This window comes from Leuciscus leuciscus, assembly GCF_965113295.1.
Source record: "Leuciscus leuciscus genome assembly, chromosome: 2".
NCBI classification, from domain to species: domain Eukaryota; kingdom Metazoa; phylum Chordata; class Actinopteri; order Cypriniformes; family Leuciscidae; genus Leuciscus; species Leuciscus leuciscus.
In genome coordinates, this window is record NC_138726.1 from 1,521,833 (window position 1) to 1,539,372 (window position 17,540).

Sequence of the window (17,540 nt, forward strand, 5' to 3'; positions counted from 1 at the left end):
AACAACAACAGAGCCTCTGCTTTTAAACAACAAACTCAGTTTTATTCGAGCTTCCTGGGTCGACATTTCCAAATATTAAGCAGCTTTGATTTAAAATGCTGTTTAATGTGATAATCGGGTTATTATATATATATATGCATATGATTACATATGAGATCGCTAATTTTTGCATCTTCTCCATGTGTGTTTTTGATCAGGAGATTCTGTACTCTTTCAGAAGATGTGTAATAGCGCCCCCTACCGTATAACAGTGGAAACACGGAAAGCCGGAGATTTCCGTCAATGGCGGGGGAAAGAGTTAAATATTTGTTTAAAGGCATCTTTGTAATGTACTGTGAATGAAGGCAGAGTCACTGATGCTGATGATTGTTTTCATTGGGCTTTATGCACTGCTGCACTACTTCCTGAACTTCAGCCAGCTCTTTGTTTCCTGCCTGCCATTATTGGACAAACTGATTAATCCAGGTGTGCCTGACCTCAGTAACAATGACACACCTGGATTAATCAGTTTGTCCAATAATGGCAGGCAGGAAACAAAGAGCTGGCTGAAGTTCAGGAAGTAGTGCAGCAGTGCATTAAAGCCCATTGTAGCCACAAATTATAGCCATTCAACATTACAGTCAATTGAAAGCCATCATTTTTTTTTTTTTTCATTTAATAGGTTTTTAAAATATAACAACTTAAGTTTAAATTGAACACAGATTAATCCGTATTAAAGCTAGTAAAGTTATTTAGTCGAGTGCAGTGAGTGCAGAAGGTATATTAGGCTGCCGTCACTTTAAGACCTGAAGCACATGACGCAGATCTGACACGTATCCATTCATTTCAGACTTTTTTTTTTACTCATTTAAGACTTTGTTTAAGAGGATGCTCACCAAAAACTGGCATTTTGACATCGTTTTTTGTGTTTTTGTTCGTTCAAGTGTGAAAGAGAAGTCAACATGCTACTGTCGTGTTGTCTGAAGCGGCGTTCTGTGTGCGCGTTTCTGAATGATAAAATAGCCTTGATGAAGCCTTGTGTATACGCTGTCTATATACGCTTATTTAATGTATCCTTTAAAGTCACACAAAATGCACTTTTAACTCTTTCCCTGCCAACATTTTTTGTTTAAGTTGCCAGCCACCGCCAGCATTTGTGATATTTTTGCATTTTTGAAGATGTGTAGCAGCGCCCCCTATCGTATAGCAATGAAAACATGGATTGCCGGAAAATTCTGTCAATGGCGGGGAAAGAGTAAAAAAAAAGGTTCAAAAGGGGATTTTCACAGTGATACCAGACAACAACAATTTTTAGTTTTCCCAAAGAACCTGGATGGTGGCTTTACTGGCCCGAGTCAGAAGTCATACAGCTTGGGCTCGGAAAATATTTGTGAAAAATGTAAAAAATATTTAGTGTTCATCAGAGGTGGTCCAAGACCCCAAGACTTTTGTTGCACTTAAACCACGAATACATATATATATATATATTTTTTTTTTTAAGGATTCGAGGAGTTTTGTGTAACAAATCCTTCCCTCGCGGGTCAATTCGACCCCCTTAGGAATGAATGGAATGTGAGAAATGCTTCAGTTCACAGAAAAACCTAAAAATACTCAATTCTAACTAAAAGTGCTAAAACTTTACAAGGTTTTTTTTATTTTTTTTTATGTCTACATGTATATCTGAATGCACACTGAAGGGAACTGACTTTAGGACCCAGAGGAACCGCTCATTTGCTCCATATAGAGCTATAAGGACATCAAGAGTTATGAAATATCATCTTATATTATTTTGTTTCCACAAGAGGTCAGCAAAGACACCCAATGTATGATATTTTGAGCTATTATTTTACAATACGAGTTATTTTGGATAAAAGTTGAAAGAATGTGAGGAATGTGTGCGCGTTCGCGCGTGCGCGTTCTGCAGCTCGTCTTGTCTTCAACGAGCCCAAGAGGGCCCACGTCACTCCTCTGTTCATCTCTCTGCACTGGCTACCTCTCGCTGCTCGCATCAAGTTCAAGGCACTGACGCTTGCTTACAGAACTATCACAGGCTCAGCTCCCTCCTACTTTCACTCACTCCTACGAGTCTACATCCCTACCAGACACCTACGATCGGTCAACGAGCGACGTCTCGTGGTTCCATCACAGAAAGCCACAAAATCACTTTCCAGAACATTCTCATTCACAGTTCCATGCTGGTGGAACGCTCTCCCCACCCTCATCCGGAATGCAGAATCCCTGACAACATTAAAAAAACAGCTGAAAACCAATCTCTTCCGTGAGCACTTAACCTTATAGAGAAAAAAAAATAAAAAAATAATCCTTTCCCTTTGAAACATCACTTATCAGGCTTATGCTACTCTGAATAATACCTGAACTTTGTATTTTGAGCACTTCCTGCGTTGTTGTTGCTTTTGCCTCTTTATGATGACTCGCTGAATTTAGTCCTAATTTGTAAGTCGCTTTGGATAAGGGCGTCTGCTAAATGACTAAATGTAAATGTAAATGTGCATAAATTACTATTTATTTATTTATTTATTTATTATGTATTGATCAAATCTAGTCATTTAAAGGTAAATAAAATCTAAAATAACAAAAAATCTCTAAAAATTGCATTAAAAAAAATAGAAAGTTTATTTCAAAATGAAATAAAATAAGCTTTCTGGAAAAAAGAAAATCCAAGTATAATTTTAGGGCTTCGGGTCATTTTGACCCGCGAGGGAAAGATGTGTTACAAAGTGCGAGGGAAGGATGAGGGTTAAATAATTTCACATGTTTTATCATCTGACGGTGTGTAAGTTATAGCACACGTCCCATCAAAACTTTGAGGGATCATTCTTATCTGTAGTGCAAAAGGTGCGGGCTTGTTGTGTGCCAAAGTTTAATACTTCAGATCTAAGTATGAGCAAGTTCCTCCGGTTCTTCTTATCAGCAGAAGAGTCAAAGGTCATCGCACCCAAACGATTAACACGTTTACAACACGTTTACAACACGCTACACTTGTTCATAACTCAGGGCGTTTGCAAACATCTCTTCTGTTGTTGTGTGTTATGTAAGGTTAAGGGTCACAGGAGCATTTCACAAGATTATTTAAAAATTGTGGATGCCAGTTTTACTGATACAAAAATGTTCAAAATCATCATTTAAGTACTGTAAGTACTGTAGTTTTATTTAAAATATGTCTGCATTTAATATAGTTAGTAATTCTGGCCAATCCAGTTCATGGTTAGTGCACTACATTATATGTGGAAATGCATAGTTGCATAACGCATACTTTTTTACAGTTTTTGGTCGAGCATTGGCCATTACTGTCACTTTATCAAAAGTCTTCATAAAGTCTGCATTATAGTTGCCTTCTAAACTCGCTTAAACCACAGAAACACAACATAAGCTTGTTTGACACTGGAAACAATTCTCACTACTAACTCAGAATGCATACACTGCATAGTCACACAACACACTGACCTCAACATGCTAACAACAGGGAACATCACATAAATAATGAACTTTTATATTTGATGCTTGATTTTTTACATAAATATGTCAATATAAAGCATGAATATGGTAATAAAGCCTTTGAATTATGGTCATTTACTTCATATGATAATTTAAATTTGTCATTATACTATTGTGAATGTGCTTTTAACAGGTTTGAAAGCAGTGTGTTTGTTAGCATTTTAAAAATGCGCTGCAAATGTAAATGTAGTTCAGTCATGAAACACTAGAGGGCGTCCTTTACATGCAATCACATCATCACCACATGACACAAGCTGATTGGCTCTGCTGATCCTGCAGCCAATGAGATCGCTTGCTCATCATTTAAATAGTCTGGTTGAGTGTTTGAGCTCCTCTGAGCCCCTCCACCTCCCCCAGCTCCACCTGCCTAGATCTGATACAGCATTCATGTCTATTCATGCAGATCTTACATGTTCACAGCAGTGTGTCTGAATTGACTGAACTGGTTTTATTCGAGTCAAACATCATATTTAAAGTGACTATAATCAAGCTGACTACATTAAGGCCTTATTTGCACTGCAGGTCTTGATTTGTTGACTATATCTGATGACCAGCTTACATCATCTTTTAAAAGTGACCCATATCTGATATCTGCATTTACACTTTACACTCGACAAAACAACCCAAGGTAGATGTACTGACCCGAAGCTCAGGCCGAGAATGAAGCACACACACACACACACACACACACACGTATATATCATCTACTCACGGGGCTGTTGAGGATCATGAGACACTGGTCGAAGTGGTGATGCTCCATGGTGGAGTGGCAGTAAAGCTGGGCCAGTGGATGCTCACTTCTGTGGAAACAGTGAAACATACATCAGTCGCATCTTTACATCGGTAATATCACACACACACACACACACACACACACACACTAAACCAAAGCACAAACCTCTTGATGTAGGAGTTGTTGACACCTCTGTGATCCAAATCATGGCTCAATGTTGCAATCATTAAAGCTAAAACCTCCAAATCACTCAGATTATTCTGTCAACGGAAACACAGCTTTATTACAATATTACAACAACTCTGAAAGTCACTAAACACTTTATGGTAAACACTCTTCCTCCATAAATACTGCGTCTGAAAGGGAAACTCCTACAAATGCATTTGCAATAAGATCATCCGCAAAAATAACCCTGTCCTCGCCTTTCAGCGCTTATTTCTTCAGCAAATCCTGACTGTAGTTTAACATCAAAAGAGGGTTTGGCCATAAATCTTCTGCCAAATTAAACAATATTGCGAGTCAGGGATTGGTTACAAACTGTAAAATACAGCAATGCTATCTAAAAACAAATGTAGTCACACTTTATGTAAATCCAAATAACTGGGAGAACTTTCCGGTGAACAAGCAAACTAAATCCAGTTAGCATTTAGCTGGCATGTCAAAACCAGGCTTAACCCTTCAGTCGGTCAAAAATTACCCAATTACATTTTTTTGTAATGTAATGTACAGGAATGTACTATATTTCAGTTTTTTATTTCATATGTTGTATTTTTTAGGGGATTTTATGGTTCTACATTATGTTTACGCATAAGTTATAATCCATTTATTCACTTTTTGAGCATAGACCTGAAAATGTAATTTCCCAAATTAAACTGTGGTAAATCTTGAACGCTTTAGAGCGACAGACTGAAGTTTGATCTCTTTTCAAAGACGACACTTGGCAGATTATTGCTGAAGTGACAAAACGTTAACTTAAAAAAAGTTACAGAATTTTACGTTTATTGTTATGAAAAATGCACAAAAATACTATTTTCAATTATTATATGAAATCTATATTTTCAAAAACATGTTTTTCTCTAAAACTGCAAAAAACAAAACAAAGCCACAAATCTAAACAAGTTGTGTTCCACATTTGAGGCTGATATCTCAGTAAATGATCTTTCAGTGAGAGTGTGTTCGGCTGCAGTACCAAACGCTTCCACTAGAGGAGATTCGTCTCATTCATTTCCAATGCGCTCGTGTTTGACCGAGAGGAGCACAAGTTTGACTGTTTTTTACAGGACCATTTAACCTTTTAGAATCATGTCCATGATTTTGTTTGTGTTCACACAGCAAGTGCCAAAACCTTTACCAAGTTTCAAACCATCCCGAGGAAGTAAAAAAAAAAAAAAAAAAAAAAACGTAAAATTATTCGGTCAAAAATGACTGAAGAGCACCAGAGGGTTTAGTTCTCAATTCATAAATACCAAATAATTCACAATTGTAAGAAGCTGACAACATAAAGCTCTTCATAGTTTTTACCATTCAAAGAAAGCAGGCATTTCCTCTCAGTGCAAGAGTGTAAACGCCAATGATTAAGTACCAGCGTAAACAACAGAAGACGTTTACAGTGGAACGCACAATAAAAACCCATCCGCTAGTTTCATGGCTTAACTGGTTTCTCTATAAAAGGAAACAAACATTTCAAGAGAGCAATGGCCACAACTGCACATCTCACTGTAGATCATCAAGCTCAGTTAGTGTGTTATAGTTGTGTTTCCTGATTTATGGCACGACTGGCGCCGGCGTTGATCAGATCCACTGACCTGAACCCGGCCAGACCTCAGCACAGCGAACATGCACTGCGACGTGTTGAAGGCGTGTCTCCAGTTGTGATAAACCACGTTCTTCCTGTAGTTCTTCTTCACGCTTAAGATCCACTGGCACAGGCTCTGGAACGGGTTAACAACACCTTTACTTCTAAAGCTATACAGATTAGACTGAAAGACATGTGCTCCAGCTAAAACACAACAAAATATGATATATACAGTCAAACCAACATTTATTCAGACACCTTTCTCACATTATCACAGTTTATTCGCTATAGTTTAGAATATGGTAATAAAATATGATAATAACTTTCACTAGTTTTGTCCGTCCTTCTGTTAGACTGTCTCACACATGAATTATGTTGAATATCTGTCAGCTGTTAAATTTAACTACACAATTAGATAATACCAGTTTAGCTCAACCAATCACCAAGCAATGCTTCATTTTGTTCAGTCTGTGTGTAAAAAGAGCATTAGCAATTAAAGACAAAACACTTCAGCAAAACATGATCAGGTCAAAGTGTCTGGGGAATATTTGCTCCCAGATGTGTATAAATGTCACTGGTAGTCACTGTATGAAGAATATTTGGGTATAATATCTCACAGTTTACTTTATTTATGCTCTCCTCACTTACATAAATGAACTATAGTGTCCCGCACACACTAGTAAAGAAATATCAAAAATGATATCTGGTGTCTGAATAATAAATAAATAAAAATAAATTGTTAAACTTAATAACTACTATTAATTTAGTATTTAATCATAAGTGATATATAATTGTTCAGGAAGGCTGGAAATGAAAAACGCCTTATATTCAGGTGTGCGTTATTAGGCACGTTTTCTTTTACAGATAAAATAAGACAAAAAAGAGATTTAACTCTGACTGAAAAGTCAAAAATTATTAAATGGCCACTTATAAATGATTAAATACAAAATGAATAGTAGTTATTAAGATTAATGTGGTTTGGAATTGGTCAAATATGATCAGAAAATCCACGTGTCTAATAATTCCGCACACACACACGACTGGGTGTTTTCGCTCAGCTATTGGTGGCAAAAGCTTATATATTGAGATTATACAGTAGTCAGCATTTGAAGTGGATTAAAAGAGTTCATCAAAGTTGTCCAGAGACAAGAACGGGTTTTGTTCAAAATTCATGTATAACTTTGATGAAAGGTTTTGATCCACTTCAAATGCTGACTAGTGTATTGATGTATTGATATCATCAAACACACACAAACCTTTTTATACACTGTGTATCAGCTAGATTTATATTTAGATTATGAAAAAATACGTTGCATAGTCCACCCAAAAATGAAAATCCAATCATTTACTCGTTCCAAACCTGTATGAGGTTTTCATTTTCGGGTGGACTGTCCCTTTAACTGTGGAAGATCCTGCTGTTGCCAGAGCACGTTTGTGAAGCGATGTGATTGGCTAGGATTCATAAAATAAACAGTAATAGTAATAGTAATGAGGTCACAGCAATGTGTTAATTTTTTATTTTCTGAATAAACGCACCATGTTGCTCTGAAGTTGCTAAGGTGTTTATAGATGCGAAAACATAGAAAAAAAACATTGTTATTACTTTTTTAACCTTTAAAGAGAGATCGACTGCGAGTTCTAATGTTGGTAATCAGAGGTATATGCTTTTGTTCACATTATTTCAACTTATTTTTAAAGCAATCGTGAATTCGTGGTGAAAAACTACATTACCCATGATGCCGTACAGAATATTCCACCAATTAGAAAAGTCACAGCAAGGACATCAAGGATAAAGAGCTCTTTAGCTCCGCCCAATGACCGAGTCGCTCTCACAATACTTGTGCGTAACTTGTGAAATTATTAGTTTTATATTCCTATGTCATTTTTCGTTTGATTACGCTGTTCGCAATGCCTCATGGGATTGTAGTTCTTTCCCTCACTACAGCTTTTAAGTTCACAGTCTTTGTATTTTTCTCGGGTTTTTGAATACTTAATGCTGCGATTCACCTCTGGTTGGCTTGGTTCATGGCTTATATATATATATAACCTTTATTTAAACAGGATATATGATATATGGCTTATATCACTTTAACAAAAATCTCATAAATTAATGGAAAAAAGACTAATATTCAGGTCCCTATCACTGCAAAAAAAGATTTTCTTGCTTAGTATTTTTGTCTTGTTTCTTAAATCAAGAAGCATTTACTAGATGAGTAAAATGCCATTAGATATTATGTCTTGTTTTCTGGGGAAATAAATCAAAATGAAGTGAGTTTTTGCTTAAAACAAGCAAAATTATCAACCAATTGGGTAAGAAAAATAATACTGTTTCCGTTTGAATTAAGATTATTTTTCTGACCCCATTGGCAGATCATTTTGCTTGTTTTAATTTGATTCTCCCCCTCAAATATATCTTATGGCATCTTGATTTAAGAATCTTTAGATATTTGGACTGGAAACAAGACTGAGTAAGAAAAGCACTTTTTGCAGTGTAGAAATCATTTACTCTATTCATCTGCTTTTCATCCATTTTATCAAATGGTGTGATCAGTTATAGAACGCCTCCCCACATCAGACCATAATAATATAAAAAATGATTATTTTCCTGATGGGTACCTTGTACTTCATCTGGAAGTTCTGCACGAGCTTGAGGTCCACGAACATGCGTATGGTGGCTTGAGTCGTGTCAGCGTCCGACAGGTCGAAGTCACTGAAGCTGAAGTCCATCAGTCTGAGAGACTGAGCCGAGGGGATCGTGGCGGCCTGTGGATTCAGGACATTATTACACATCATCTCATGAATCACTCACTCACACACACACACACACACACACACACACACACACACACACACACACACACACACACACACACACACACACACACACACACACACACACACACACACACACACACACACACACAACCAAACTGCAAGTGGGGAGATCACTGTCTGAAAGGCATTAATAATCAATGATCTGCCATCCGCACAGTTTGCAGTGCTCAGGATATGTCTCCTCTTGCAGAAAACCATAACCATCGCATAATGCAGAGTCCATAAATCATGTCTCTCTGTTGATTCAGTGAGCAAACAGCCTGCAGAGATAACATAACGTTCATGTAGCTTCATCTAAACACATGATCAACTACAGTTCAGGGATGAATAGCCACATGCTATCTGCATCTGCAGGTCTCAGAACTTGCAATTTAATACTTTTCCGAAACATTTTAAGATCTGAACATCGCTTCAATGCGAAGTCATAAAATCCCCCTGCAACACATTTCTGTGCATTAAAGCAATGAGCCAAATAGACAAAAATGCACACACAAAAAAAACATGCATTCTCTAATAATGAGAAAGAAAGACTCTAAATGCGAGATACAAGCCAGTGCTTTACTGAGAAATACCAAAGGTTTCGCTCACACGACCTTCCTCAAAGCCTGCGGGCATTTGCCATTTCTCAGGAAAGCACTGGCTTTAATCTCGCATTTAGAGTCTTTCGTTTTCATTATTAGAGAATGCATGCTTTTTTTTGTCTATTTGGATCTTTTCACTCTATGCAACTCGTGAGTTTTTGGCTACTTTTCAAGCATTTAAGCTTCCCAAAAATGCACGCTGCAATTTACCATTACGCATTTACACTCTGCCAAGAAATAAATATATATGAATGCGCTGTTGCATCTTTAATAACTTCTGAGGCTTAGTTTGCGGTGTTCTTACGAGCCGTTTGCTCGGTTACACTCACTGTGTCCAAGACTCGGGATCTATAGAAGAGAACTTATGCGACGCAGAAACTCTTACAAAGCAAAAGCAAACACTCATTTGTGAACAAAAGCGTCTGTCGTGGGAAATCAACGCGAGCTGTGGTGTTTAATTGAGGCGTCTTAACTAGTTTCCTTCTACAGTTAAAACTAACGGATGGTAACATTGTCTTCTATGATGATCAACATGCATAACTCTGTTAAAATCTCAGAAAATGTTATTTAGTTGCAAGACTCTTAAATGCTAAATGACAAATAAAGATATTTTCTTCCAGAAGAATAAATTCTGAACTGCCGAAACGAGTCGTCAGTTATTTCAGTCTCACTTCCTGTTACAGACCAATGTAGCTCATTTGCATAATGCCAGCCTGTGATCTTGATTGGCTGAACAGCGTCTCTTAGCTCCGCCCTCAAACACTGTAGTGTATCTGAGACTGGAGGAGTTTGGTTCGTGTTGTTCGTGTGGAGAAGACGCTGTTTTCTGAGGTTGATACGGTAAAACCCTCGACATCGTCACTGTTCGTATCACTGTGATCAAGAGCTGAGAGTCAGATATGATAATGAGCGTTTGCTTTCTGACCAATCACAACAGAGAGGCGGGGTTTAGAGAGACTGAATCTACGAACGAAGCGTTTCAGACACTGAGAGAAAAGAGCTGACGCTGTAATGGAGATTATGAGGAAATTAAAGTGTTTTCGACCTTGGATGAATGTAAATGTATTGTAGGAGACTTCAAAACACAATCTAAGACACTTTAAGACTTTGTAAGGATCTGGGGACACCAAATAAATAGGGGTTTACATCCTATTCCATCATCTTCAAAATGAAGCATATCTTCAGCTGTTTTTACATGCTTTATGAATTACACAAATAGTGCTAAATCTGCATGCTGAACTTCGCTTCATAAGACTAATTGGTTTAATTAACTCTCATTTAAAGCAGAAATTCTGCCTCTGTCTGCGTTTTAATTGCCTGATTATTCTCAGTTGTAATCAGAGCAGGTTTTCCCACACGCTGTGTCCTAGCGACCGGTGCTTCTGGGAAATCCCCACAGGGAGTCTGAAGCTATAGGAAATTCCTGGTTTCTCCACAAACACAGTGTAGAATAAGACACAACTACAGCAGTACGCCACGAGAGACCGTGAGTTACTGCAATTCTATCATGGATATTTATTAAAACGTTATTTTACTAAGTGCCATCCTTCCTCAAAATAAATAATCCCTAAAGAGAATATTGATAAACAACAGTTTGCTATCGGATATGGACAGGTGTTTCACATCACATATGTGATTCTGTTGTATTGTTAAATTAAAATAACCCACAGTTGGAAAGGCGCTATACCAACCCATCGATGGGATATCTACTGGGTTATGTTTAACCCAACATTATTAAGGGAATCGTATAATGTGTTTATCGGCTATTTTACACCGGCTTTGAACATGGGTTGTTTGTGTCATGAACAGACAGGAAAAGTAATGCTTGATAAAAGCACATTTCAATATGATATAATGATGAATTGCAATTTACCGCAGATACCTGGAGCGCCCGCGTCTCTTCTTCTTCAGCCGACGCGTGATAGGAGAGAACCTGCAGAAACACACACACACACACACACACACACACACACACACACACACACACACACACACACACACACACACACACACACACACACATGGGATGTTAATGGGTTAATGGCCAGAGAATATGTTCACATATGTTCTGTTACTGTCACTGTAAAGCTGCTTTGAAGCAATGTATGTTGTTAAAAGCGCTGTATAAATGAAGGAGACTTTACTGGACTGGACTGGACTGGACTGGACTGGACTGGACTGGACTGGACTGGACTCGACTCGACTCGACTCGACTCGACTCGACTCGACTCGGACTCGGACTCGGACTTGACTCGACTCTACAATGCAATTCTACAGAATGTCTCCAACAATGTAGTGCTGTTTAATTAATCTCCAGTGTAACTGACTGACTGGAAGTCATCGACCACATTCTTATGGCATCTCTCTCTCGACTCATTATTTGTTCGGACTCTTGTCTTCAGTTTTTCAGTTACTAGTCTCTGATTTCCAAGTATGAAATAATTGCCACAATGTTCAGTATTTGCTCTGGCTTTTTTTTTTTTAAATGACTTCAGTTGTTGTTGCTTGTTGTCGTCGTCTGCTGCAGGACGTGCTGATTGGTCAGTGTGGTATTAGTCCCGCCCCTCCTCCACTGTGATTGGACAGCTGTGCAAAAAAGTGACGAGTGCTGAAGTGATGGACTTTTACCCAACGTTGAAAACTGTTCCACAAAACTCAAATGATTTTGTCTCATTATAACAGCGGAAACGACTTAAAATACTCCGTCATCCCGGTTTCCTTTCCGTGAAGTTTGCGGAGCTTGTCACAAAAATGTATCAAAACTCGATATTGCACGATATTGAAGAAAATTGCGATATGCGATAACTTATTAAATAATGCGATATTCGATAATGCTTAAAGTGTGTAAAATAAACTTAAATTATCTTTAAAATATGTTTAAAATGATATAACCTTCATATGTGTTTCACATTCTTTTAGTGAGGAGAAAACCTCCCTCCAGCTTCTGCCAGTGAACATCAGTGTTTTACTGTAGCGTAACATCAGTGTAAACCTCGGGGTTCAGGGGTTCAGGTTATCCTACATTAGGGTTATTTAACAACACAAACTCAATCATCAAATGTAATAATAAAACACTGCTTAGTTTTCACTGTATGAATTAAATATATCCTGATTCTTATTAAAGCTACAAAAGTTATTCAGCCGAGAGTGAGTGATTTTCTCTTCATCTTTTGCTCATGACTCCAGTTATTACAAGCCGTTGCGATATCCATATCGCGATATATACATTTGCGATATTTCGATCATTTCTATATATTGTGCAGTCCTATAGGCTACTAACAAGCTCTTGTGAGACATCTGAAATCTTGTTTTGGGTTGATGCATGGATCATCTCTTCTTCTTCTGCTCTTTTTCCAGTTGTGGTGGCTAGTAAACCTCATTGCATTACCACAAGCGCCCCCTTCAGGACTGGAGTGTGGATCGCCTGTGACTGACTGTACTCGTCGTCTGACTGTATGCATGTACCGTTACACCCCTGATATCTAGTGTTTGGTATGTTTCAGTCCTGAACCGGTGTTGTGTCAGCTGTAGGAGACAGACGGAGCGCTTCTGACTCTGACAGCTCCCGTACGCCGGGATAAAAGAACATGGAGGAGTGGGAGGATCATCCACGAGTGTGTAGCAGCAGATTAAAAAACATCTCATATACTTGAAGTTCAATCTGCTATATTTAACTTCCAGAACTCAAATGCCTTCCATTTATTAAAAAATAAGCTGGAAAACTAACTTATTTTGATCTTTTGTAAGGTCACAATCGAGGACACATTTCTCAATAGGTCAAAACTCTTCACACAGTTCTCATAACCCACTTTCAGCTCGACACAGCCTAAATTTCACATACAAAATGCACTTAAACTACCAAAACACGTCAATCATGTCTCAAATTATGAACTAGGAAAGATTTCACCCAACAAACACACTTTGTCATTCATTCAACACTAACAACAGGCAGAATTATACAATGATTTCTTTTGTAAAATGTCAGTTTATGTTACTTACAAAATTATCTAATTGTTTTGATGGTGTTTCATGTTTTAGATTCAGAATATATTTCAATATGGTATTAATGTAGAAATGTAGCAAACTGCTGCCTTATTCAGTTTTTATTATGTTTTGTACTTAAAATTGACATCTTCACCCTTTATTCAAATATTATGAAATATGTGTTAAAGATTTTGTAAGCATATTGAGGAGCTGTGCTTGGAATCAATTGTTTTATTTGTGATAATAATGCAATGAACCATGACAAATTGTGCAACTAATTATGAACATGTGCAAAAACAAGAGAGAACCAAAGAAATATTAATAACTGATTATCTTGTAGTCAATGCTTGCTTTTTCCTGTCAGCTTTCGGTTTTTTACATGCATTTCTTTTTTGCATATTAAAGTGTAGTTTGACTTTTTTCGCCAAATAAGTTTGTCATATATATATATACACCTTAAACAAGTTTAGTGTTTTGTTCTTCCCTCATATTTAAAATATTTTCCTCATATTTTGATGGTCATTAAATACAAATATCGCCTCCGGACATCACTTTTGGCCACTACTGTACATGTTTGTGTCTGACTGAGAAAATAATTCATATAATTTGCATGTAATGCATTTTGTGCCAAAACAATGATAAATGATTCACAGTTTAGCTCACATATAGATTTCTGTTGTGCTCAATGTGTAAAGAGTTTAAGTGATCTAAGCATTGAGAAATTGTATTGTAAAAAACCTGTAATACCACCGACAAATTAAGGCCATCCTATTTGTTGTTCAGCAACTTTGCGGCCCAGTCACAATAAAATATTAATGAGTGGATGGAAACTATTATTCTAAACACCCAAAAGAAAAAACATATGATACGTAGTGAAGAATTCAGACTTTTTTCTAGCAATTGCGAGTTATAAAGTCTGAATTGCGGGATATAAACGTGCAATTCTGAGAAATAAAGTCAGATAAAATTGAATTTTTTTAAATTCCATGGCAGAAACATGGAATAAAATCAGTTAAATGTATAAAATCGGACTCACCTCAAGCGTGACCTCTTGCTTGGCCATGGCTCTTTCCACGGCTTCGTACATCTGTGTGTTCTGGATGCCCAGTCCACAGAAGATCGCAAAGGCCTCGAGAAACTGCTCATCGTTCCTATTAAAGGCTTTGACTTCTCCCGAAGCGTCGTCCATCTTATTGACCAACTGGCAGACACCTGCATTCAGAGGCCAAAACACGTATATGTGAATATTAAGCATAAAATAAATATATTTTTGTATATATTGTTGTTTTTGACCAACTGTATAAGACTTTCATTTTTCCATAGAACACAAAAGGGGATTTTCTAAAGAACAAACTTGAAATATGGTGAATATGGGCTGATTTTGAGACACTTTCATGGTATTTTGTCTCCGTTTACTTTTATTACATGGAAAAAGGTGCCAGCACTTTCTTTATTAATTCACTTTTTGTGATGCATGAAAGAAAGAAGTTCATACAGGTTTGGAATAAATGACCATTTTAATGTTCCACTATTCTTTAAGGCTGAGATCATTAGTGGTTTATCAGCTGTCAGCAACTTAATTAACCTCTATTGTAAGTCTAGATGAAAGGAGATAAAGCAATCAATTAAAAAAAGATTTATTTTCATCACGATTGGCTCAATGAGACTATACAAAATAAGACATAAACCCTTCAGAAGATGACATGCTAAATTATTCTAACCAATTCAGACTTTAATTTTTATACGGTCAATATTGCACTTGAATTCGACCAGCATCACAATGGTGATCATTGTTTAGAAACTTAATGACGTCGGTTAAAAATGCATGAGAAATGGTGCGGACTGAAAGCCAATTATAAACTATGTTTTTATGCATTCAGAAGAAAATATGAGAGGTGTCTAAGGTGCAAATACAAAAAAAAAAAACACCATCAGATGATATTCTGGTCCCTCCGTCCATGTAAATCTAGGAGATTTTGTTTTCACTAATTTTCTTTTCTTCTACGCTTTCATCTAGTTTCACAATTTGAGGTGTCATTTATTGGTGTGGGATGATTAAGCGTCAAAGTTTGTCTTAGTAGCACCACTAATAAATGCTTTTGATAATTTTAGGAACGATGTTTGACTAACAGCTCAGATTGTGGAAATATTGAAAACACACATACCTATCACTTTATCTTTCTTCCCATTCCTGATTGGCGTGCAGAGAAGACTTTTGATTTGACCGTTCGAGGACTCTAGATTTTCACTCTTCCGAAAAGAAATGAGGGAGAAAAAAACAAATGCAATTGCAAAGTTTAAAACTCAAGCAGCTTTGGGGAAACGAGGAAGTTTACAGTGCAAAGTGTGGGATGTGAATGTTTGAATGAATAAGAGCTCTGTTAAATCCCAGAAACATCCAACCCGATCTCACGGCAATTCTTACGAATTTTATGAGGTGGCTAATTCGTACGAATTCATATGACCTCACTCGTATGAATTCGTACAATTTTTGCTAAATCGTGCATATTTTACGAGTTGCCCAATTCGAATGAATTCGTACGAATGACCCACACTTGACTCCGCCCCTAGACAAATCGTACGAATTTGTACGAATTAGCCACCTTTTACTCACTCGTACAAATTAGATACCTTTTACTCACTCGTACGAATTAGCCACCTTTTACTCGCTTGTACGAATTAGCCTCCTTTTACTCGCTCGTACGAATTAGCCACCTTTTACTCACTCGTACGAATTAGCCACCTTTTACTCACTCTTACTCACTCGTATGAATTAGCCACCTTTTACCTTTTACTCGTTCGTATGAATTAGCCACCTTTTACTCGCTCGTACGAATTAGCCACCTTTTACTCGCTCGTACGAATTAGCCACCTTTTACTCACTCGTACGAATTAGCCACCTTTTACTCGCTCATACGAATTAGCAACCTTTTACTCATTCGTACGAATTAGCCACCTTTTACTCACTCGTACGAATTAGCCACCTTTTACTCGCTCGTACAAATTAGCCACCTTTTACTCGCTCGTACGAATTAGCCACCTTTTACTCGCTCGTACGAATTAGCCACCTTTTACTCGCTCGTACGAATTAGCCACCTTTTACTCACTCTTACTCACTCATACGAATTAGCCACCTTTTACTCACTCTTACTCACTCATACGAATTAGCAACCTTTTACTCACTCTTACTCACTCGTACGAATTAGCCACCTTTTACTCACTCTTACGAATTAGCAACCTTTTACTCACTCGTACGAATTAGCCACCTTTTACCTTTTACTCGTTCGTCCGAATTAGCCACCTTTTACTCGATCGTACGAATTAGCCACCTTTTACTCGCTCGTACGAATTAGCCACCTTTTACTCACTCGTACGAATTAGCCACCTTTTACTCACTCGTACGAATTAGCCACCTTTTACTCACTCGTACGAATTAGCCACCTTTTACTCACTCGTACGAATTAGCCACCTTTTACTCGCTCGTACAAATTAGCCACCTTTTACTCGCTCGTACGAATTAGCCACCTTTTACTCACTCGTACGAATTAGCCACCTTTTACTCGCTCGTACAAATTAGCCACCTTTTACTCGCTCGTACGAATTAGCCACCTTTTACTCGCTCGTACGAATTAGCCACCTTTTACTCGCTCGTACGAATTAGCCACCTTTTACTCACTCTTACTCACTCATACGAATTAGCCACCTTTTACTCACTCTTACTCACTCATACGAATTAGCAACCTTTTACTCACTCTTACTCACTCGTACGAATTAGCCACCTTTTACTCACTCTTACGAATTAGCAACCTTTTACTCACTCGTACGAATTAGCCACCTTTTACCTTTTACTCGTTCGTCCGAATTAGCCACCTTTTACTCGATCGTACGAATTAGCCACCTTTTACTCGCTCGTACGAATTAGCCACCTTTTACTCACTCGTACGAATTAGCCACCTTTTACTCACTCTTACTCACTCGTATGAATTAGCCACCTTTTACCTTTTACTCGTTCGTATGAATTAGCCACCTTTTACTCGCTCGTACGAATTAGCCACCTTTTACTCGCTCGTACAAATTAGCCACCTTTTACTCGCTCGTACGAATTAGCCACCTTTTA

General features: G+C 37.6%; 1 protein-coding gene across 4 annotated transcripts in view; it reads right to left on the reverse strand.

Moving 5' to 3' along the window:
• pde5ab (phosphodiesterase 5A, cGMP-specific, b) overlaps positions 1-17,540 on the reverse strand; it is a 53,039-nt gene that overhangs the window by 8,986 nt on the left and 26,513 nt on the right. For 3 of the 4 annotated variants that reach the window (XM_082160928.1, XM_082160929.1, XM_082160926.1), the window contains exons 9-15: positions 15,589-15,673; positions 14,460-14,635; positions 11,313-11,372; positions 8,640-8,786; positions 6,034-6,159; positions 4,394-4,488; positions 4,208-4,295 (exon numbers count right to left, since the gene is read on the reverse strand). In XM_082160928.1, coding sequence (XP_082017054.1) covers positions 4,208-4,295; positions 4,394-4,488; positions 6,034-6,159; positions 8,640-8,786; positions 11,313-11,372; positions 14,460-14,635; positions 15,589-15,673 — 777 coding nt within the window. The remainder of the gene's footprint in view (positions 1-4,207; positions 4,296-4,393; positions 4,489-6,033; positions 6,160-8,639; positions 8,787-11,312; positions 11,373-14,459; positions 14,636-15,588; positions 15,674-17,540) is intronic. The other variant, XM_082160927.1, reaches the window with a different exon arrangement.